Source organism: Salmo salar, chromosome 15, assembly GCF_965601325.2.
Source record: "Salmo salar chromosome 15, fSalSal1, whole genome shotgun sequence".
NCBI lineage: Eukaryota > Metazoa > Chordata > Actinopteri > Salmoniformes > Salmonidae > Salmo > Salmo salar.
Genome location: NC_138305.1, coordinates 114,758,223 through 114,777,500, shown reverse-complemented (window position 1 = coordinate 114,777,500; position 19,278 = coordinate 114,758,223). Strand labels below are relative to the sequence as shown.

General features: G+C 46.2%; 1 protein-coding gene across 4 annotated transcripts in view; it reads left to right on the top strand.

Annotated features, from left to right (window-relative positions):
• LOC106573008 (mitochondrial carnitine/acylcarnitine carrier protein) overlaps nt 1–19,029 on the top strand; it is a 42,091-nt gene extending 23,062 nt beyond the window's left edge. For 2 of the 4 annotated variants that reach the window (XM_082962310.1, XM_014147604.3), the window contains 2 exons: nt 13,320–13,447; nt 17,867–19,029. In XM_082962310.1, the coding sequence (XP_082818436.1) occupies nt 13,320–13,447; nt 17,867–17,929 (191 nt within the window). In that variant the 3' untranslated portion in view covers nt 17,930–19,029. Of the gene's footprint in view, nt 1–13,319; nt 14,703–14,876 lie in introns of all 4 variants that reach the window. The other 2 variants (XR_014380737.1, XM_045696588.2) reach the window with 2 other exon arrangements.
• Nucleotides 19,030–19,278: the final 249 nt, after the last annotated feature.

Below are 19,278 nucleotides of genomic sequence, written 5' to 3'. Positions count from 1 at the left end.
GATTGACACTGGGTTTACGCTATACTGGTATGAACGGACAAACATTGCGTGACTAAGGTCACTTGAGTTCCCTGAACTTGTTTACCGGGCTGGACTCTTTTTAGGCCTGAGGTACCGGACATTTCTGGAGGAACCAGAGCTCATTATTTGTTATATTGTTATGTGTGTGTGATCATTTATGTTAGTAATACAACCCACGCAAAAGAATACCGTTGTTTTTGAAGTTCTTTCCAATGTTGTAAGGGTTTATGAAAAGTGTATTTCCATCCTGTCTTTTACATGAGTCCTTTGTATTGGTGTAGACTTGACGGACCAGATGGGACTCATTCCCTCCCAAACCAAAAGGAGAAAATAATATTTTCTCTGGTAGGCACAACCTACCTGGCACCCCTATAAACGATAACCTCAAGTCAAAACCGTTACCTCCAAGGCACCTGCAAGTTCTCAGACATTCCTGGGGGGAATGTCCCTAGCCCTCACCCTCCAATCCAACAGGTCCCAGACGTGCTCAATGGGATTGAGATCCGGGCTCTTCGCTGGCCATGGCAGAACACTGACATTCCTGTCTTGCAGGAAATCATGCACAGAACGAGCAGTATGGCTGGTGGCATTGTCATGCTGGAGGGTCATGTCAGGATGAGCCTGCAGGAAGGGTACCACATGAGGGAGGAGGATGTCTTCCCTGTAACGCACAGCGTTGAGATTGCCTGCAATGACAACAAGCTCATTCCGATGATGCTGTGACACACCGCCCCAGACCATGACGGACCCTCTACCTCCATATCGATCCAGCTCCAGAGTACAGGCCTCGGTGTAACGCTCATTCCTTCGACGCTAAACGTAAATCCGACCACCACCCCTGCTGAGACAAAACCGCGACTCGTCAGTGAAGAGCACTTTTTGCCAGTCCTGTCTGGTCCAGCGATGGTGGGTATGTGCCCATAGGCGACGTTGTTGCCGGTGATGTCTGGTGAGGACTTGCCTTACAACAGGCCTACAAGCCCTCAGTCCAGCCTCTCTCAGCCTATTGCGAACAGTCTGAGCACTGATGGGAGGGATTGTGCATTCCTGGTGTAACTCGGGCAGTTGTTGTCATCCTGTACCTGTCCCGCAGGTGTGATATTCGGATGTACCGATCCTGTGCAGGTGTTGTTACACGTGGTCTGCCACTGCGAGGACGATCGGCTGTCCGTCCTGTCTCCCTGTAGCGCTGTCTTAGGCGTCTCACAGTACGGACATTGCAATTTATTGCCCTGGCCACATCTGCAGTCTTCATGCCTCCTTGCAGCATGCCTAAGGCATGTTCACGCAGATGAGCAGGGATCTTGGCCATCTTTCTTTTGGTGTTTTTCAAAGTCAGTAGAAAGGCCTCTTTAGTGTCCTAAGTTTTCATAACTGTGACCTTAACCTGTTGAGGGTAGGAGGGCAGTATTGACACGGCTGGATAAAAAACGTACCCGATTTAATCTGGTTACTACTCCTGCCCAGTAACTAGAATATGCATATAATTATTGGCTTTGGATAGAAAACACTCCAAAGTTTCTAAAACTGTTTGAATGGTGTCTGTGAGTATAACAGAACTCAAATGGCAGGTCAAAACCTGAGAGATTCCTTTACTGGAAGTGGCCTGTCTGACCATTTATTGTCTTTCTTTGACATCTCTTTATAAAACTTAGGATCTCTGCGGTAACGTGACACTTCCCACGGCTCCAATAGGCTCTCAGATCCCGGGAAAAACCTGAATGTCGTCATTCCAGCCCCAGGCTGAAACACATTATCGCCTTTCTTAAGTGGCCGATCAAGGGACAGTGGGCTTAGGCGCGTGCACTGGCCGCCCCCGTCTTTGTGAATTTTCCTCTGTTACCTGAAAAGGAGATTCCCGGTCGGAATATTATCGCTTTTTTACGAGATAAATTGCATAAAAATTGATTTTAAACAGCGGTTGACATGCTTCGAAGTACGGTAATGGAATATTTAGATTTTTTTGGTCACGAATTGCGCCATGCGCACGACCCTGATTTACCATTTCGGATAGTTTCTGGAACGCACGAACAAAACGCCGCTATTCGGATATAACGATGTATTATTTGGGACCAAACCAACATTTGTTATTGAAGTAGAAGTCCTGGGAGTGCATTCTGACGAAGACAACAAAGGTAATAACATTTTTGTTATAGTAAATCTGATTTTGGTGAAGGCTAAACTTGCCGGGTGTCTAAATAGCTAGCCCGTGATGGCTGGGCTATGTACTTAGAATATTGCAAAATGTGCTTTCACCAAAAAGCTATTTTAAAATCGGACATATCGAGTGCATAGAGGAGTTCTGTATCTATAATTCTTAAAATAATTGTTATGCTTTTTGTGAATGTTTATCGTGAGTAATTTAGTAAATTGTTAGTAAATTCCCCGGAAGTATGCTAGTTCAGAACGTCACATGCTAATGTAAAAAGCTGTTTTTTGATATAAATATGAACTTGATTGAACAAAACATGCATGTATTGTATAACATAATGTCCTAGGATTGTCATCTGATGAAGATCATCAAAGGTTAGTGCTCCGGTTCGGGGCGTAGCCCCCACTCTGCCTGCTGATCCCTCCACTTTTGTGTCGCCGGAGGAACCAGACCGCGGATCTTCGCTGGAGGCTCCGGACCGCAGGCCGTCGCTGGAGGCTCCGGGCCGCAGGCCGTCGCTGGAGGCTCCGGGCCGCAGGCCGTCGCTGGAGGCTCCGGACCGCAGGCCGTCGCTGGAGGCTCCGGGCCGCAGGCCGTCGCTGGAGGCTCCGGGCCTCAGGCCGTCGCTGGAGGCTCCGGGCCTCAGGCCGTCTCTGGAGGCTCCGGGCCTCAGGCCGTCTCTGGAGGCTCCGGGTCGCGGATCATCCCTACAGGCTTCTTGCTGTGGATTACCACTGGAGGCTTCTTAGGTGGAGCCGGAACAGGTCTCACCGGACTGGGGAGACGCACTAGAGACTGGGTGCGCAGAGCAGGCACAGGGTATACTGGGCCGTGGAGGCGCGCTGGAGGTCTGGAGCTTAGGGCTGGCACAACCCGTCCTGGCTGGATACTTCCTTTAGCCAGGGAAGTGCGGGGAGCGGGCACAGGACAAACTGGGCTGTGCAGGCGCACTGGCGACACCGTGCGGATCACCGCATAACACGGTGCCTGACCAGTCCTACTTCACCACGGTAAGCACGGGTAGTTGGCTCAGGTCTGAACCCTGACTTAGCCAATCTCCCCGTGTGCCCCCCCCCCCCAAAAAAAAATGTTTTGGGGCTGCCTCTCGGGCTTCCTTCGTTGCCGTGCCTCCCGATCTCGTCGCTGTTCCTCCCTCGCTGCTTCCACCTGTTCCCATGGGAGGCGATCCCTTCCGGCCTGGATCTCCTCCCACGTCCAGGATCCTTTGCCATCAAGGATGTCCTCCCATGTCCACCTCGTCTTCCCCGTAGGCGCACGCTGCTTGGTCTTCTTGTGGTGGGTAATTCTGTCACGTTCGCTGTCCTCAAATTCCCTGTCGTAAATTAACCGCGTGCCGGTAATTCAAATCAAATCAAATGTATTTATATAGCCCTTCGTACATCAGCTGATATCTCAAAGTGCTGTACAGAAACCCAGCCTAAAACCCCAAACAGCAAGTAATGCATGTGAAAGAAGCACGGTGGCTAGGAAAAACTCCCTAGAAAAAACTCCCTAGAAAGGCCAAAAACCTAGGAAGAAACCTAGAGAGGAACCAGGCTATGAGGAGTGGCCAGTCCTCTTCTGGCTGTGCAGGGTGGATATTATAACAGAACATGGTCAAGATGTTAAAATGTTCATAAATGACCAGCATGGTCAAATAATAATAATCATAGTAGTTGTCGAGGGTGCAACAAGCACGTCCGGTGAACAGGTAAGGGTTCCATAGCCGCAGGCAGAACAGTTGAAACTGGAGCAGCAGCACGGCCAGGTGGACTGGGGACAGCAAGGAGTCATCATACCAGGTAGTCCTGAGGCATGGTCCTAGGGCTCAGGTCCTCCGAGAGAAAGACAGAAAGAGAGAAAGAGAGAATTAGAGAGAGCATATTTAAATTCACACAGGACACCGGATAAGACAAGAGAAATATTCCAGATGTAACAGACTGACCCTAGCCCCCCGACACATAAACTACTGCAGCATAAATACTGGAGGCTGAGACAGGAGGGATCAGAAGACACTGTGGCCCCATCCGATGATACCACCGGACAGGGCCAAACAGGCAGGATATAACCCCACCCACTTTGCCAAAGCACAGCCCCTACACCACTTTTCTCCTTTTTGGAGTGGCAACTAGATAGTTTTGCTCAGTGCACGGGCGCACAACCGTATATGTCCCCTGTGGCTATGCCCTGTGGCTCAGTTGGTAGATCATGGTGTTTGCAACGCCAGGGCTGTGGGTTCGATTCCCACAGGGGGACCAGTACAGGGAGAAAACATTTTTTATGAAATGTATTCACTACTGTAAGTCGCTCTGGATAAGAGCGTCTGCTAAATGACTAAAATGTAAATGTAAATATGGACCTTGAAACTTGGCTTGAAAAGGAGAACCAACAATTGGCAGCAGAACAAGAATCTGGTCACCTGGACTAAAGTGACGAGGCTCAGTTCGCCGATCAAATATGTCCTTCATCCTCCCCTGTGAAGATGATAGTTTCTCTTTAGCCATCTCACCAGCGGCGTACAGGCGTCGCCGGGAAATCACACACATACGATAACAGGGACTGAGGAGGCCCGGGAGACTTCCAGTCATCCTGGAGAACAGATAGAAGTCCACGCACCCTATGTCCAAACACAAGATCATTTGGACTGAAACCCGTGCTCGCCTGTGAAATCTCCCTAGAGGCTAACAGTAACCAAGGCAGCCCCTCCTCCCAATCCTTATCCATTTGAGTACAATAAGCTCTCAACAGACTTAAGTGTTTGATGGAAACGTTCCAGTGCTCCTTGACTCTGCGCGTGATACAAATTGTGTTTAAGAGGGAGCTGTTGGAGAACCTGACCAAACATATTAGATGTGAAATTAGATCCTTGATCACTCTGAATGACCTTAGGGATTCCAAACAGTGAGAAAAGCTTTGACTCAGTTTAGCACAGACTTAGTGGTGATAGACCGGAGAGGATAGGCAGCAGGAAACCTTCTGGTGATAGACCAGAGAGGACAGGCAGCAGGAAACCTAGTGGTGATAGACCAGAGAGGATAGGCAGCAGGAAACCTAGTGGTGATAGACCAGAGAGGATAGGCAGCAGGAAACCTAGTGGTGATAGACCAGAGAGGATAGGCAGCAGGAAACCTAGTGGTGATAGACCAGAGAGGACAGGCAGCAGGAAACCTAGTGGTGATAGACCAGAGAGGACAGGCAGCAGGAAACCTAGTGGTGATAGACCAGAGAGGACAGGCAGCAGGAAACCTAGTGGTGATAAACCGGAGAGGACAGGCAGCAGGAAACCTAGTGGTGATAGACCGGAGAGGACAGGCAGCAGGAAACCTAGTGGTGATAGACCAGAGAGGACAGGCAGCAGGAAACCTAGTGGTGATAGACCAGAGAGGACAGGCAGCAGGAAACCTAGTGGTGATAGACCAGAGAGGACAGGCAGCAGGAAACCTAGTGGTGATAGACCAGAGGGGACAGGCAGCAGGAAACCTAGTGGTGATAGACCAGAGAGGACAGGCAGCAGGAAACCTAGTGGTGATAGACCAGAGGGGACAGGCAGCAGGAAACCTAGTGGTGATAGACCGGAGAGGACAGGCAGCAGGAAACCTAGTGGTGATAGACCAGAGGGGACAGGCAGCAGGAAACCTAGTGGTGATAGACTGGAGAGGACAGGCAGCAGGAAACCTAGTGGTGATAGACCAGAGAGGACAGGCAGCAGGAAACCTAGTGGTGATAGACCTGAGGACAGGCAGCAGGAAACCTAGTGGTCTGACATCACAGTGAACAGGTAACTGCTACCCTTTTTAGAACGAGGCAGAGGACCAACACAGTCAATAATCAGATACTCAAAAGTTTGGCTGAGTACAGGAATAGGAAACAATGGTACCGGCTTAATAGCTTGCTTAGGTTTACCAGTTAATTGACAGGTGTGACAAGTTTTGATGAGCTCAGAAACATCCCTCTTTAACCTAGGCCCCAAAAAAATCTTAATATGCGATTGTAGGTTTTCCTCACACCCATATGTCCAGCAATGTTGTTGTGGGAAGTTGTCAACACCAACTCACGAAGCTTAACCTCTATGGGACCGGCGGGACGAATTCGTCCCACCTACATAACAGCCAGTTGAATCCTGTGGCGCGATTTTCAAAACCTTTGAAATGCTATTACTTCAATTTCTCAAACATATGACTATTTTACAGCTATTTAAAGACAAGACTCTCGTTAACTTCTTCGGGCTATGTGGGACGCTAGCGTGCCACCCGTGGTGCACCCTATCAACAGCAGGTGCATTTCAAGAGCGGCAAATTTGAAACCAAATAAATGTCAAAATTCAAATTTTTCAAACATACAACTATCTTACACCCTTTGAAAGATAAACATCTCCTTAATCTAACTACGTTGTCCGATTTCAAAAAGGTTTTACGGCGAAAGCATAAAGTTAGATTATGTTAGGAGAGTACATTGACAATAGCTGTGTGTAATGTTTTGTCAATTCAAAGACAGGGTCACCAAAACCATAAAACCAGCTAAAATGATGCACTAACCTTTTACAATCTCCATCAGATGACACTCCTAGGACATTATGTTAGACAATGCATGCATTTTTAGTTCTATCAAGTTCATATTTATATCCAAAAACAGCGTTTTACTATGGCATTGATGTTGAGGAAATCGTTTCCCTCCAATAACCGGCAGTCAAGTCAGCACCACAAATTAAATAATTAAAATTAGAAAACATTGGTAAAATATTATATTGTCATTTAAAGAATTATAGATTTACATCTCTTGAACGCAATCAACTTGCCAGATTTAAAAATAACCTTACTGGGAAATCACACTTTGCAATAATCTGAGCACTGCGCCCAGAAAAATATGCTTTGCTATACAGACAAACGGCCATGTTGGAGAGATCTAAAATCGAAAATACTATGTAAATAATTCATTACCTTTGATTCTCTTCATCAGATGTCACTTCCCGGAATCCCAGGTCCATAACGAATGTAGTTTTGTTCAAAAAAGCTCATCATTTATATCCAAAAAGATCCGTGTTGTTAGCACATGATCTAAGCCAGCCGGACTTCTCGTCATGAACGAGGGGAAAGAATATATTTACGTTCGTTCAAACATGTCAAACGTTGTATAGCATAAATCATTAGGGCCTTTTTTAACCAGAACATGAATAATATTCAAGGTGGACAAATGCATTCTCTTTTAAAACGTTTTGCAACGAGGGTACCCAACATGACCTCGCGCGCCAGAGTCTAATCGGCCATCACCGTTCCAAGGCTCTTGTTCGGTCAGATCTCATAGTAGAAGATTCAAAACACTTTGTAAAGGCTGGTGACATCTAGTGGAAGCAATAGGAAGTGCCAAAACATTAATCAGCCCCTGTGTGTTTCAATGGCATAGGCTTAAAGGTAATTCAACACATCAGGTATCCACTTCCTGTCAGAAAATGTCTCAGGGTTTTGCCTGCCAAATGAGTTCTGTTATACACACAGACACCATTCAAACAGTTTTAGAAACTTTAGGGTGTTTTCTATCCATATATAATAAGTATATGCATATTCTAGTTACTGGGTAGGATTAGTAACCAGATTAAATCGGGTACGTTTTTTTATCCAGCCGTGAAAATACTGCCCCCTAGCCCCAACAGGTTAATCTAACCACACTGTCCGATTTCAAAAAGGCTTTACAACGAAAGCAAAACATTAGATTATGTCAGCAGAGTACCCAGCCAGAAATAATCAGACACCCATTTTTCAAGCTAGCATATAATGTCACAAAAACCCAGAAGACAGCTAAATGCAGCACTAACCTTTGATGATCTTCATCAGATGACACACCTAGGACATTATGTTATACAATACATGCATGTTTTGTTCAATCAAGTTCATATTTATATCAAAAACCAGCTTTTTACATTAGCATGTGACGTTCAGAACTAGCATACCCCCCGCAAACTTCCGCCGAATTTACTAACAATTTACTAAATTACTCACGATAAACGTTCACAAAAAGCATAACAATTATTTTAAGAATTATAGATACATTACTCCTCTATGTACTCGATATGTCCGATTTTAAAATAGCTTTTCGGTGAAAGCACATTTTTCCATATTCTAAGTACATAGCCCAGCCATCACGGGCTAGCTATTTAGACACCCGGCAAGTTTAGCCTTCACCAAAATCAGATTTACTATAAGAAAAATGGTCTTACCTTTCCTGTTCTTCGTCAGAATGCACTCCCAGGACTTCTACTTCAATAACAAATGTAGGTTTGGTCCAAAATAATCCATAGTTATGTTCCAACAGCGACGTTTTGTTCGTGCGTTCTAGACACTATCCCAATGGTAAATAACGGTCACGCGCACGGCGCATTTCGTGACAAAAGATTTTTAAATATTTCATTACCGTACTTCGAAGCATGTCAACCGCTGTTTAAAATCAATTTTTATGCCATTTTTCTCGTAAAAAAGCGATAATATTCCGACCGGGAATCTGCAATTAGGTAAACAGCCGAAGGAAAATATATCACTGGGTCGAATCGGGCACGCGCCTAATTCCATTGTCCTCTGATGGGCCACTTGGCAAAGGCGATTATGTGTTTCAGCCTGAGGCTGCCTCGTCATCGTTCAGGTTTTTCCCGGGCTCTGAGAGCCTATTGGAGCCCTAGGAAATGTCACGTTACAGCTAAGATCCTGACTCTTCAATAAACAGAAGCAAGAACAACAACACCTTGTCAGACAGGCCACTTCCTGCATGAAACCTTCTCAGGTTTTTGCCTGCCAAATGAGTTCTGTTATACTCACAGACACCATTCAAACAGTTTTAGAAACTTTAGGGTGTTTTCTATCCATATGTAATAAGTATATGCATATTCTAGTTACTGGGTAGGAGTGGTAACCAGATTAAATCGGGTACGTTTTTTATCCGGCGGTGTAAATACTGCCCCCTAGCCATAACAGGTTAACTGTTACAACAACCTGACTAATCGCCTCCCCCAGAAAACAACTACCATGACACAGCCACTTTCTCATCAAGACATCCTCTTGGAGAAAATGGCCATGGGCGACATCTCCCAGCTGTTCCACAGGCACAATTTGGTCACGCAACTCTTCTAATGTGGGGTCAGTCCGTTGCTCCTTGATTAGATCTGAGCGGGGTACAGATAACAGGATAACGGGGAAAGCAGTGACAGATTTCTTTGTGCCATTCTTGTTAGCCGGCGCAGTGACCAGGTCGCCATGGCTCATAGAACGCGTCACTACAGACTCTGGGAAACTCTGCGCACTCTCATCAGGAATCCCTACAAATGACGGCTTAGCGGAAACCACTAGAGATGGAAACACGACAGGCCACACACGCTCACCTGCCAAGTTATTCCCAAGGATAATAACCCTCAATAGGCAATGAAGGACGCACCCCCACAACAACCTCACCTTTCACCAGTCCACAATCCAACATCAGTTTATGCAATGGAACTGACAGAGTGTTCAAACCTATTCCCCTAATTAGAACACTATTCCCAGAATCAGTCTCAGCAGAGAAGGGTAACACAGACTCCAACACAAATGATTCAGAGGCACCTGTGTCTTTCAGGATCTTCACTGGCACTAGGTCCTTACTTCCTAACAGACACAAAACCCTCCGTAATGAAAGGTAAATAGTCTGGGTCAATATGGACTTTCACATGCCCCTGGGCCTGAGATAATGTGTCAGGAGTGAACTGATGTGGAACAGGCACTGCTAACACCGTAGGCTTAGATTTAACGTAAGCGCAAGTACTGAATTTACCCTGAGAACCGGACATTCGTTTTTCCAATGACCTGAACCTTGACAAATCTCCCACTCACTCCGAACGCCCCCACTCACTCCGAACGCCTCCACTCACTCCGAATACGGGGCTCTGCAAAGATACTTTTGTGAGTCAAAACATACTTGTCCGCCAAAACCACAGCTTCAGCGACAGTCTTTACTTTTTGTTCGTTATTGTACTATACGATCAGGGATTGTGTCCTTAAATTGCTCTAGCATAATCAGATCACATAGCCCTTGGAAAGTCATAACTGCAGAGGCAGAACACCAGCGATTAAACTGTGAAAACAGACTCACGCGCAAACTCAACATGAGTCTGTTTATCATCCCTTTGGTCAGAAACCAATGAATACATCTGTAACACAGCCATTTTAACCTTATCCTACATTAAATTAAAGTGCGGTCAGAATCAGGCCAATTCCTAGCGTCAGCAACACGCTCAAACAACAAAAATAATGTCTCAGGGTCCTTCTCATTTAAATTTAAGCAACAACTGTAAGTTCCCAACAATGTCAAATGTGTCGGGGCACGACCAAAAGAGGAGCGACCCCAAGGTAAATCTGGGTCACCTTCCCAGAGCAAACTCTCCCCTGAGAGCTTTCCTTCCTTAACCAACTCGAGCTGCTCTTGTTGCAGCTTGATTTTAGCACGCTCCAAATCCTGTTGAAATGGAAATTATTTTTCATACTTTACACGATCATGTTCTAGCTTCTCACGATCATGCTCTAGCTTCTCACGATCATGTTCTAGCTTCTCACGATCGTGCTCTAGCTTCTCACGATCATGCTCTAGCTTCTCACGATCGTGCTCTAGCTTCTCACGATCATGCTCTAGCTTCTCACGATCATGCTCTAGCTTCTCACGATCGTGCTCTAGCTTCTCACGATCGTGCTCTAGCTTCTCACGATCATGCTCTAGCTTCTCACGATCATGTTCTAGCTTCTCACGATCATGCTCTAGCTGGAACAGAAGCAGTTCTTTCTGCTGTTCAAAAAGAAGACTACTAGGACTAACCGATGGAGCGGTAATTTTAACGTTACGGGTAGACGGCGAGTCCTCAGCAGAGGCTGCCCCAGTGGTGACTTCTAGAATACCACTCTCCATCAGATTGGCCTTCAATATCAACCTAACATTTTTTAGACGTTAATCACTCATTTTAACCTTGTAGTGTTCAGCAACCTTCAACAGCTGTTCTTTAGTACATAATTCTAACAGTTCCTCTGATGGAAAGCGAATGAACTCGTCTACGTAAGACGCCATAGTCACAAGTAAATACAGAAAAAAAGATCTCGCTCTTCCCATCTGCTGAGCACACCAGACTGGACCACAAGAGAACTGACAATCACACTGGGCACCACAGAAGAGATAAATATATGGAGCTTCCCCAAAACCTACAGTAACTCAACCCTAGTCTTCGTGCAGATTTGTGGTGGGTAATTACACACTGTAGCCCGCTGGAAAGGGAAAAAATGTATATTTTTTTAAAACACGCAGCACGCTGGCAGATTCACCCAAGCCACGGATGTGCCCCGAGACAACTGCTGAGTCCACAGACACCACACAAAAATAACAAACAAAATAACCATGCCCAACGTATTCCGAAGTGAAACATGTCGCTAAGCCTAACAGGGGAAAAAGAAAGGCTATAGCTCCAGGTTGTAAGTGTCACTACCCTACCCAGATCTCCCACCGAGGTACACAGCCGATTGTACTCACCTCAGACCGATGTCCCAACAGCGATTAGAGCCTCCAGCCTCGGCAGGGGCCTGGAAACTAACCAATGTACTCCAACGCAGCACACAACCAACTATCCACCGCAGTGGCAAGTTTACCAAATAAAAAGGCAACCAATACTGGGCTTACCAAACATTACAACTCAAAAAGCTGTAACAAAAGTTACAAAGCACCTACAGAGTTCTCAAACATTAACTCCACGTTTTCTCCCAAACACAACACACACACTAGTCCTTCATAATGCAACAAAGTGCTGTACGCCAAAATGTCTAGGAACCAACCTTATGATCCCAGATGAGCCCCCACTTGTCACGAACCGGCTCGAAGTCCGTAACAAAAACGGGAGACAAAGTGGAGATAAGGAATAACAAAATATATTTATTAATGGAAGTAAACTAAATACAATGGTGTAAGTGAGTGTTTGCGTGCCTAAATGTGATAATGAGGGGTGTTGAAACCTGCCAAAGCAGCCAAAGAAATGCCACAACCAAACTCTATCCGTGTGTCTGTACGGAGAGTCTCCTCAATAAATGGGGAAGAGGTATTTATCCCGGGACACAGTCGAGCCCAGGTGTGTCCCGTTTCACTGACGACCTTCCCGGCTCCGCCCACCAACATCCTATTAAGGAAAACGAGAGCAAATTGAAAGAATTCGTCAGACAGAGTGGGAGGGTCGTCACAGTTCAACGGCCTGACTGGAAACTGTGATATGTGGTGGTTTTATCTAACTTAGTTGAATGGCCTGACTGTAAATATCTCTGCATGAGAGCGTCTGCTAAATGACATGAAACTACAGGAGCCTGGCAGCCAGGACTACAGGAGCCTGGCAGCCAGGACTACAGGAGGAGCCTGGCAGCCAGGACTACAGGAGCCTGGCAGCCAGGACTACAGGAGCCTGGCAGCCAGGACTACAGGAGCCTGGCAGCCAGGACTACAGGAGCCTGGCAGCCAGGACTACAGGAGGAGCCTGGCAGCCAGGACTACAGGAGGAGCCTGGCAGCCAGGACTACAGGAGGAGCCTGGCAGCCAGGACTACAGGAGGAGCCTGGCAGCCAGGACTACAGGAGCCTGGCAGCCAGGACTACAGGAGGAGCCTGGCAGCCAGGACTACAGGAGCCTGGCAGCCAGGACTACAGGAGCCTGGCAGCCAGGACTACAGGAGCCTGGCAGCCAGGACTACAGGAGCCTGGCAGCCAGGACTACAGGAGCCCTACTCCTACTAGGAATGGAGACAGCAGCTGAATGCTCCCATGTAGTGGTGACAACTGGCAATGACAGCCAGATCCTCAGTCCTCATCCCGCTCCAGAGTAACGTACAGAAAAGGATCACTGAATAAATACCTGTGTGAAGACCTGGGGGAACTAAACATTTATATTCAAGTTAACTGGGGGAACTATAGCTAAACATGTTGATTAAAATGAAAATACGTTTTTTTTTTTTTTACTGTGTGTGTGTGTGTGTGTGTGTGTGTGTGTGTGTGTGTGTGTGTGTCTGTGTGTGTGTGTGTGTGTGTGTGTGTGTGTGTGTGTGTGTGTGTGTGTGTGTGTGTGTGTGTCGTGTGTGTGTGTGTGTGTGTGTGTGTGTGTGTGTGTGTGTGTGTAGCTCCAGACGGACGGTACAGGGGAACAGGTCTGGTAGATGTACTGAGGGAGCTGCTTCGTGACGAGGGGCCCAGAGCGCTCTATAAAGGATTCAACGCCGTGTTCCTCAGAGCCTTCCCTGCCAACGCGGTAGACAACCTATTACAAGACCTATAGCCACTCCAACCCACCAATCAGCATCTAGCACCACACCAACCCACCTATCAGCATCTAGTACCCCACCACCCCACCTATCAGCATCTAGTACCCCACCTATCAGCATCTAGCACCACACCACCCCACCTATCAGCATCTAGCACCCCACCAACCCACCTATCAGCATCTAGCACCACACCAACCCACCTATCAGCATCTAGTACCACACCACCCCACCTATCAGCATCTAGTACCCCACCTATCAGCATCTAGCACCACACCACCCCACCTATCAGCATCTAGCACCCCACCAACCCACCTATCAGCATCTAGCACCACACCAACCCACCTATCAGCATCTAGTACCCCACCTATCAGCATCTAGTACCACACCACCCCACCTATCAGCATCTAGCACCACACCAACCCACCTATCAGCATCTAGCACCACACCAACCCACCTATCAGCATCCAGTACCACACCAACCCACCTATCAGCTTCTAGCACCACACCAACCCACCTATCAGCATCTAGCATCTAGCACCACACCAACCCACCTATCAGCATCTAGCACCACACCAACCCACCTATCAGCATCTAGTACCACACCAACCCACCTATCAGCATCTAGTACCACACCAACCCACCTATCAGCATCTAGTACCACACCAACCCACCTATCAGCATCTAGCACCACACCAACCCACCTATCAGCATTTGAAAAGGTCAAATAGGGAGTGCTTATATTTGTCCTGTTTCACTACTGGGCGGTTTCACAGACAGAGTTTAATTTAAATCAGGACCCGGCTAATTGTACTTAAATTAATCTAGATAAAACAATGGCTTTCTGAGACGTTTAACTTCAGATTAATTATTTCTAGACTAGGGAGTCCCAGACTAAGGAAAGTAAGGACTAACCAGTTCATCTTTGTGAAGCTCGATTTGATTAACGATCTGCACTTGGTTCTGACCTGAAGATGCTTCAGAAACCAGGCATGGGACACTAATACATAAGCATTGTGTGGAATTGGAGCAACTCACCTAATCCAAACAATGGACGGAGGTAAAAGAAAACTCTGTGACTTTGATAAACCCTCTTTAAGCGAATTGTGTCAAATCACCCAATTATGGAGAGCAAACAGTATGATTAATCAACAGAAAACAAGAAATATAATGCCTGGACTACCATTTTGTAATGAATTCATCACAAGTGAAAAACTAAACAAAAGGACGCAACAGCAACTTCAGGTAATATATTGTATTTACTGTTGGCCCCCTTTTGCAAATCAGAGTCACTTTGAAATGTTAGTTTTCTGGTGTAACACAACACAGTGGGGCCTAAATGTATTTGTGTGACAGAAATGTAACAAACTATCACACATAATTACTAATATAAAGTCTATATCATCTTGTCTTTCTAAGGTCCTGTGGAAAATATAAAAATCTACTTAAAGAAGACAAATGCTGTTGATTGTAGAGAGTGTTTCAAGACTGGTGGAAGACCCCCAGTAAGGCCAGAGACAGAGGAGCTGGGGGACTGATGGAAGACCCCCAGTAAGGCCAGAGATAGAGGAGCTGGGGGACTGGTGGAAGACCCCCAGTTAGGCCAGAGACAGAGGAGCTGGGGGACTGATGGAAGACCCCCAGTAAGGCCAGAGACAGAGGAGCTGGGGGACTGGTGGAAGACCCCCAGTTAGACCAGAGACAGAGGAGCTGGGGGACTGGTGGAAGACCCCCAGTAACACCAGAGACAGAGGAGCTGGGGGACTGGTGGAAGACCCCCAGTTAGACCAGAGACAGAGGAGCTGGGGGACTGGTGGAAGACCCCCAGTTAGGCCAGAGACAGAGGAGCTGGGGGACTGGTGGAAGACCCCCAGTTAGGCCAGAGACAGAGGAGCTGGGGAACTGATGGAAGAACCCCAGTTAGACCAGAGACAGAGGAGCTGGGGGACTGGTGGAAGACCCCCAGTAACACCAGAGACAGAGGAGCTGGGGGACTGGTGGAAGACCCCCAGTAACACCAGAGACAGAGGACCTGGGGGACTGGTGGAAGACCCCCTGTTAGACCAGAGACAGAGGAGCTGGGGGACTGATGGAAGACCCCCAGTTAGACCAGAGACAGAGGAGCTGGGGGACTGGTGGAAGACCCCCAGTAACACCAGAGACAGAGGAGCTGGGGGACTGGTGGAAGACCCCCTGTTAGACCAGAGACATAGGAGCTGGGGGACTGGTGGAAGACCCCCAGTTAGGCCAGAGACAGAGGAGCTGGGGAACTGATGGAAGACCCCCAGTTAGACCAGAGACAGAGGAGCTGGGGAACTGGTGGAAGACCCCCTGTTAGACCAGAGACAGAGGAGCTAGGGGACTTGTTGACCGGGATCATTGATAGCCAGCAACCCCTGTAAGGTAACCCCGATGATGACCATTTGGACAGTTCAGATGAGGAACCATTCCAATCCTCATTTGGTAGGAGACATTCATTCAACATTTGCCATCCTCGGACTGCATGTTACCAATCTCTTGAACTCCCATAATACAAATGACGTAATGAACTCAACTCTTGAAGAAATAATGCTCTCCAATGTAATCATTTTCTAGAGGCAGATGATCACCGTAGCTTGGAGGTTAAGACTTGGAGGGGACTTGTCTTAACAGAATGAATGTTAGCCCATTACATCTTCAGCAGCCAGAAGGGGAGATTGTGTCACTAACCCAGGCCGGAGCACAAAGAGGCTGAGCATGCATGATTTGATTGTTGATTGTTTGCTTCAATCGTTTGAGTTATCTTTGTTGGGAGAAGTGCTGCATCTCTGTAGGCTTGTTTATTTCTGGCATTGTCTGCCTCAACCATGGGAACATCTGGGTCATCCTCATCTTCAATGGGAACATCTGGGTCATCCTCATCTTCAATGGGAACATCTGGGTCATCCTCATCTTCAATGGGAACATCTGGGTCATCCTCATCTTCAATGGGAACATCTGTGCAGCCATGCTGAAATCAGACGTTTTAAATCTAGACTAGGGCAAGTGTGAAACTATTTTAAACCGTGTCTGAGAAATTTAGTCTAGGATTAGCCTTAATCTGTCTCCAGGAAACCGCCCTACAAATTGATAACCTGTACAAGTGTGAAATGGAAATGTGCTTTTTACATATCCCAGCTTCCCCTGCGACCCTGTCGGAGAGTGGGGTCACAGCCTGGGATCAGCCATTATTGACAGCGACCCTGGATCAGTTAGGGTTAAGTGCCTTGCTAAAGGGCAGATAGACCTATTTTTCACCTTGTCGACTCAGGAATTCGAACTACACTGAACAAAAATACAAACGCAACATGCAACAACCTCAAAGATTTTGCTGAGTTACAGTTCATATGAGGAAATCAGTCAATTAAAATATATTCATTAGGCCCTAATCTATGGATTTCACATGACTGAGAATACAGATATGCATCTGTTGGTCGCAGATACCTTAAAAAAAAAGGTTGGGACGTGGATCAGAAAACCAGTCAGTATCTGGTGTGACCACCATTTGCCTCATGCAGCGCGACACATCTCCTTCGCATAAAGTTGATCAGGATGTTGATTGTGGCCTGTGGAATGTTGTCCCACCTCCTCTTCAATGGCTGTGCGAAGTTGCTGGATATTGGCGGGAACTGGAACACGCTGTCGTACAAGTCAATCCAGAGCATGCCAAACTTGCTCAATGGGTGACATGGCTGCTGAGTACGCAAGCCATGGAAGAACTTGGACATTTTCAGCTTCCAGGAATTGTGTACAGATCCTTGTGACACGAGGCCGTGCAATATCATTTCAAACATGAGGTGATGGCGGCGGATGAATGGCACGACAATGGGCCTTATGATCTCATCATGGTATCTCTCTACATTCAAATTGTCATCGATAAAACATCTATGGATCTTTTATTTCAGCTCATGGTACCAACACTTTGCATGTTGCATTGATATTTTTGTACAGTATAGAAACCTTTATTTACCTGCTCAACGGTCTAACCGCTAGGCTACCTGCCGCCACACCAATCCACCTATCAGCATCCAGCACCACACCATCCCACCTATCAGCATCCAGCACCACAACAACCCACCTATCAGCATCCAGCACCACAACAACCCACCTATCAGCATCCAGCACCACAACAACCCACCTATCAGCATCCAGCACCACACCAACCCACCTATCAGCATCCAGCACCACACCATCCCACCTATCAGCATCCAGCACCACACCAACCCACCTATCAGCATCCAGCACCACACCAACCCACCTATCAGCATCCAGCACCACACCAACCCACCTATCAGCATCCAGCACCACAACAACCCACCTATCAGCATCCATAACCCAGCATTTTCTTTCTAGGGTTCTTTCTGCTCTGATCTCCTCTCTGTCTCCCTCAGGCCTGTTTTCTAGGGTACGAATTGGCGTTAGAGTGTCTAAATTGGCTGGCTCCCACCTGGTGAAGTCTCCTGCTACGACCTGTCATTAAGAGGTTGTAACCTGTCATGACCTGTCGTTGGACTCTTCAGACTGAACTCTTCTGTTGACCTCAAAAGTTTCATGCTTCCCAAATGGTACACTATTCCCTATATAGCACACTACTTTTGCCTAGGGCCTGTAGGGAATAGGGCTCTGGTCAGTTTACTATATAGGGAATAGGGTGACGTTGTTGTTGTTTTTAACCTTTATTTAACTAGTCATGGTGTTTCATGACAACAACAATGTGAATTCTTATCCTCCTTGTTAAAACATTTTTTTTATTCCCTGATGTTTCAGTTTGACATCTTTTCCTGTTTCAGTTTGACATCTTTTCCTGTTTCAGTTTGACATCTTTTCCTGTTTCAGTTTGACATCTTTTCCTGTTTCAGTTTGACATCTTTTCCTGTTTCAGTTTGACATCTTTTCCTGTTTCAGTTTGACATCTTTTCCTGTTTCAGTTTGACATCTTTTCCTGTTTCAGTTTGACATCTTTTCCTGTTTCAGTTTGACATCTTTTCCCGTTTCAGTTTGACATCTTTTCCTGTTTCAGTTTGACATCTTTTCCTGTTTCAGTTTGACATCTTTTCCTGTTTCAGTTTGACATCTTTTCCTGTTTCAGTTTGACATCTTTTCCTGTTTCAGTTTGACATATTTGCCTGTTTCAGTTTGACATATTTGCCTGTTTCAGTTTGACATATTTGCCTGTGATTCACGTCTTGTTGAAGAGTAGTTTAAACGCACAGTGAAATAATGACAATCATGATATTTATTTAGGGGGATGATTTTGACATATTTCTGTGAACCTATGGATGTGTCTAAAAGGCACCTGATAATAGATAATATTTATTTATATTCATTATTCATTGTTAATAGTAACAATAAAGACGTGTTTGAATGTTAAAGATTTAAAATGTTTTCAAAAATGTCTTCATTTCTCTATTGACCAATTTAGGGGTTTTGATGTACATTTTAAATGTGATATAATTTGATAAATTTTGACAATCAAATCCATTTATGAGCAATCCAGATACATCTCAGAACAGGTTTTATACATTTGTTTGAATAAAGTGTAATTTGCCAAATATGACATTGCTGTGTCTATTAATGCATAGTTTATGGATAATTCATCTTTCTGAGTCAAGGCCCTAAATTACCATTGGACACTAATCTAAGGTTTTGAGCATAGAGAGGTGTATTCTAGATTGTATTTCTACCTTTATGGTTAGCTAGGAGTAGGCCACAGCTATATTCTACATTGTATTTCTACCTTTATGGTTTGCTAGGAGTAGGCCACAGCTATATTCTAGATTGTATTTCTACCTTTATGGTTTGC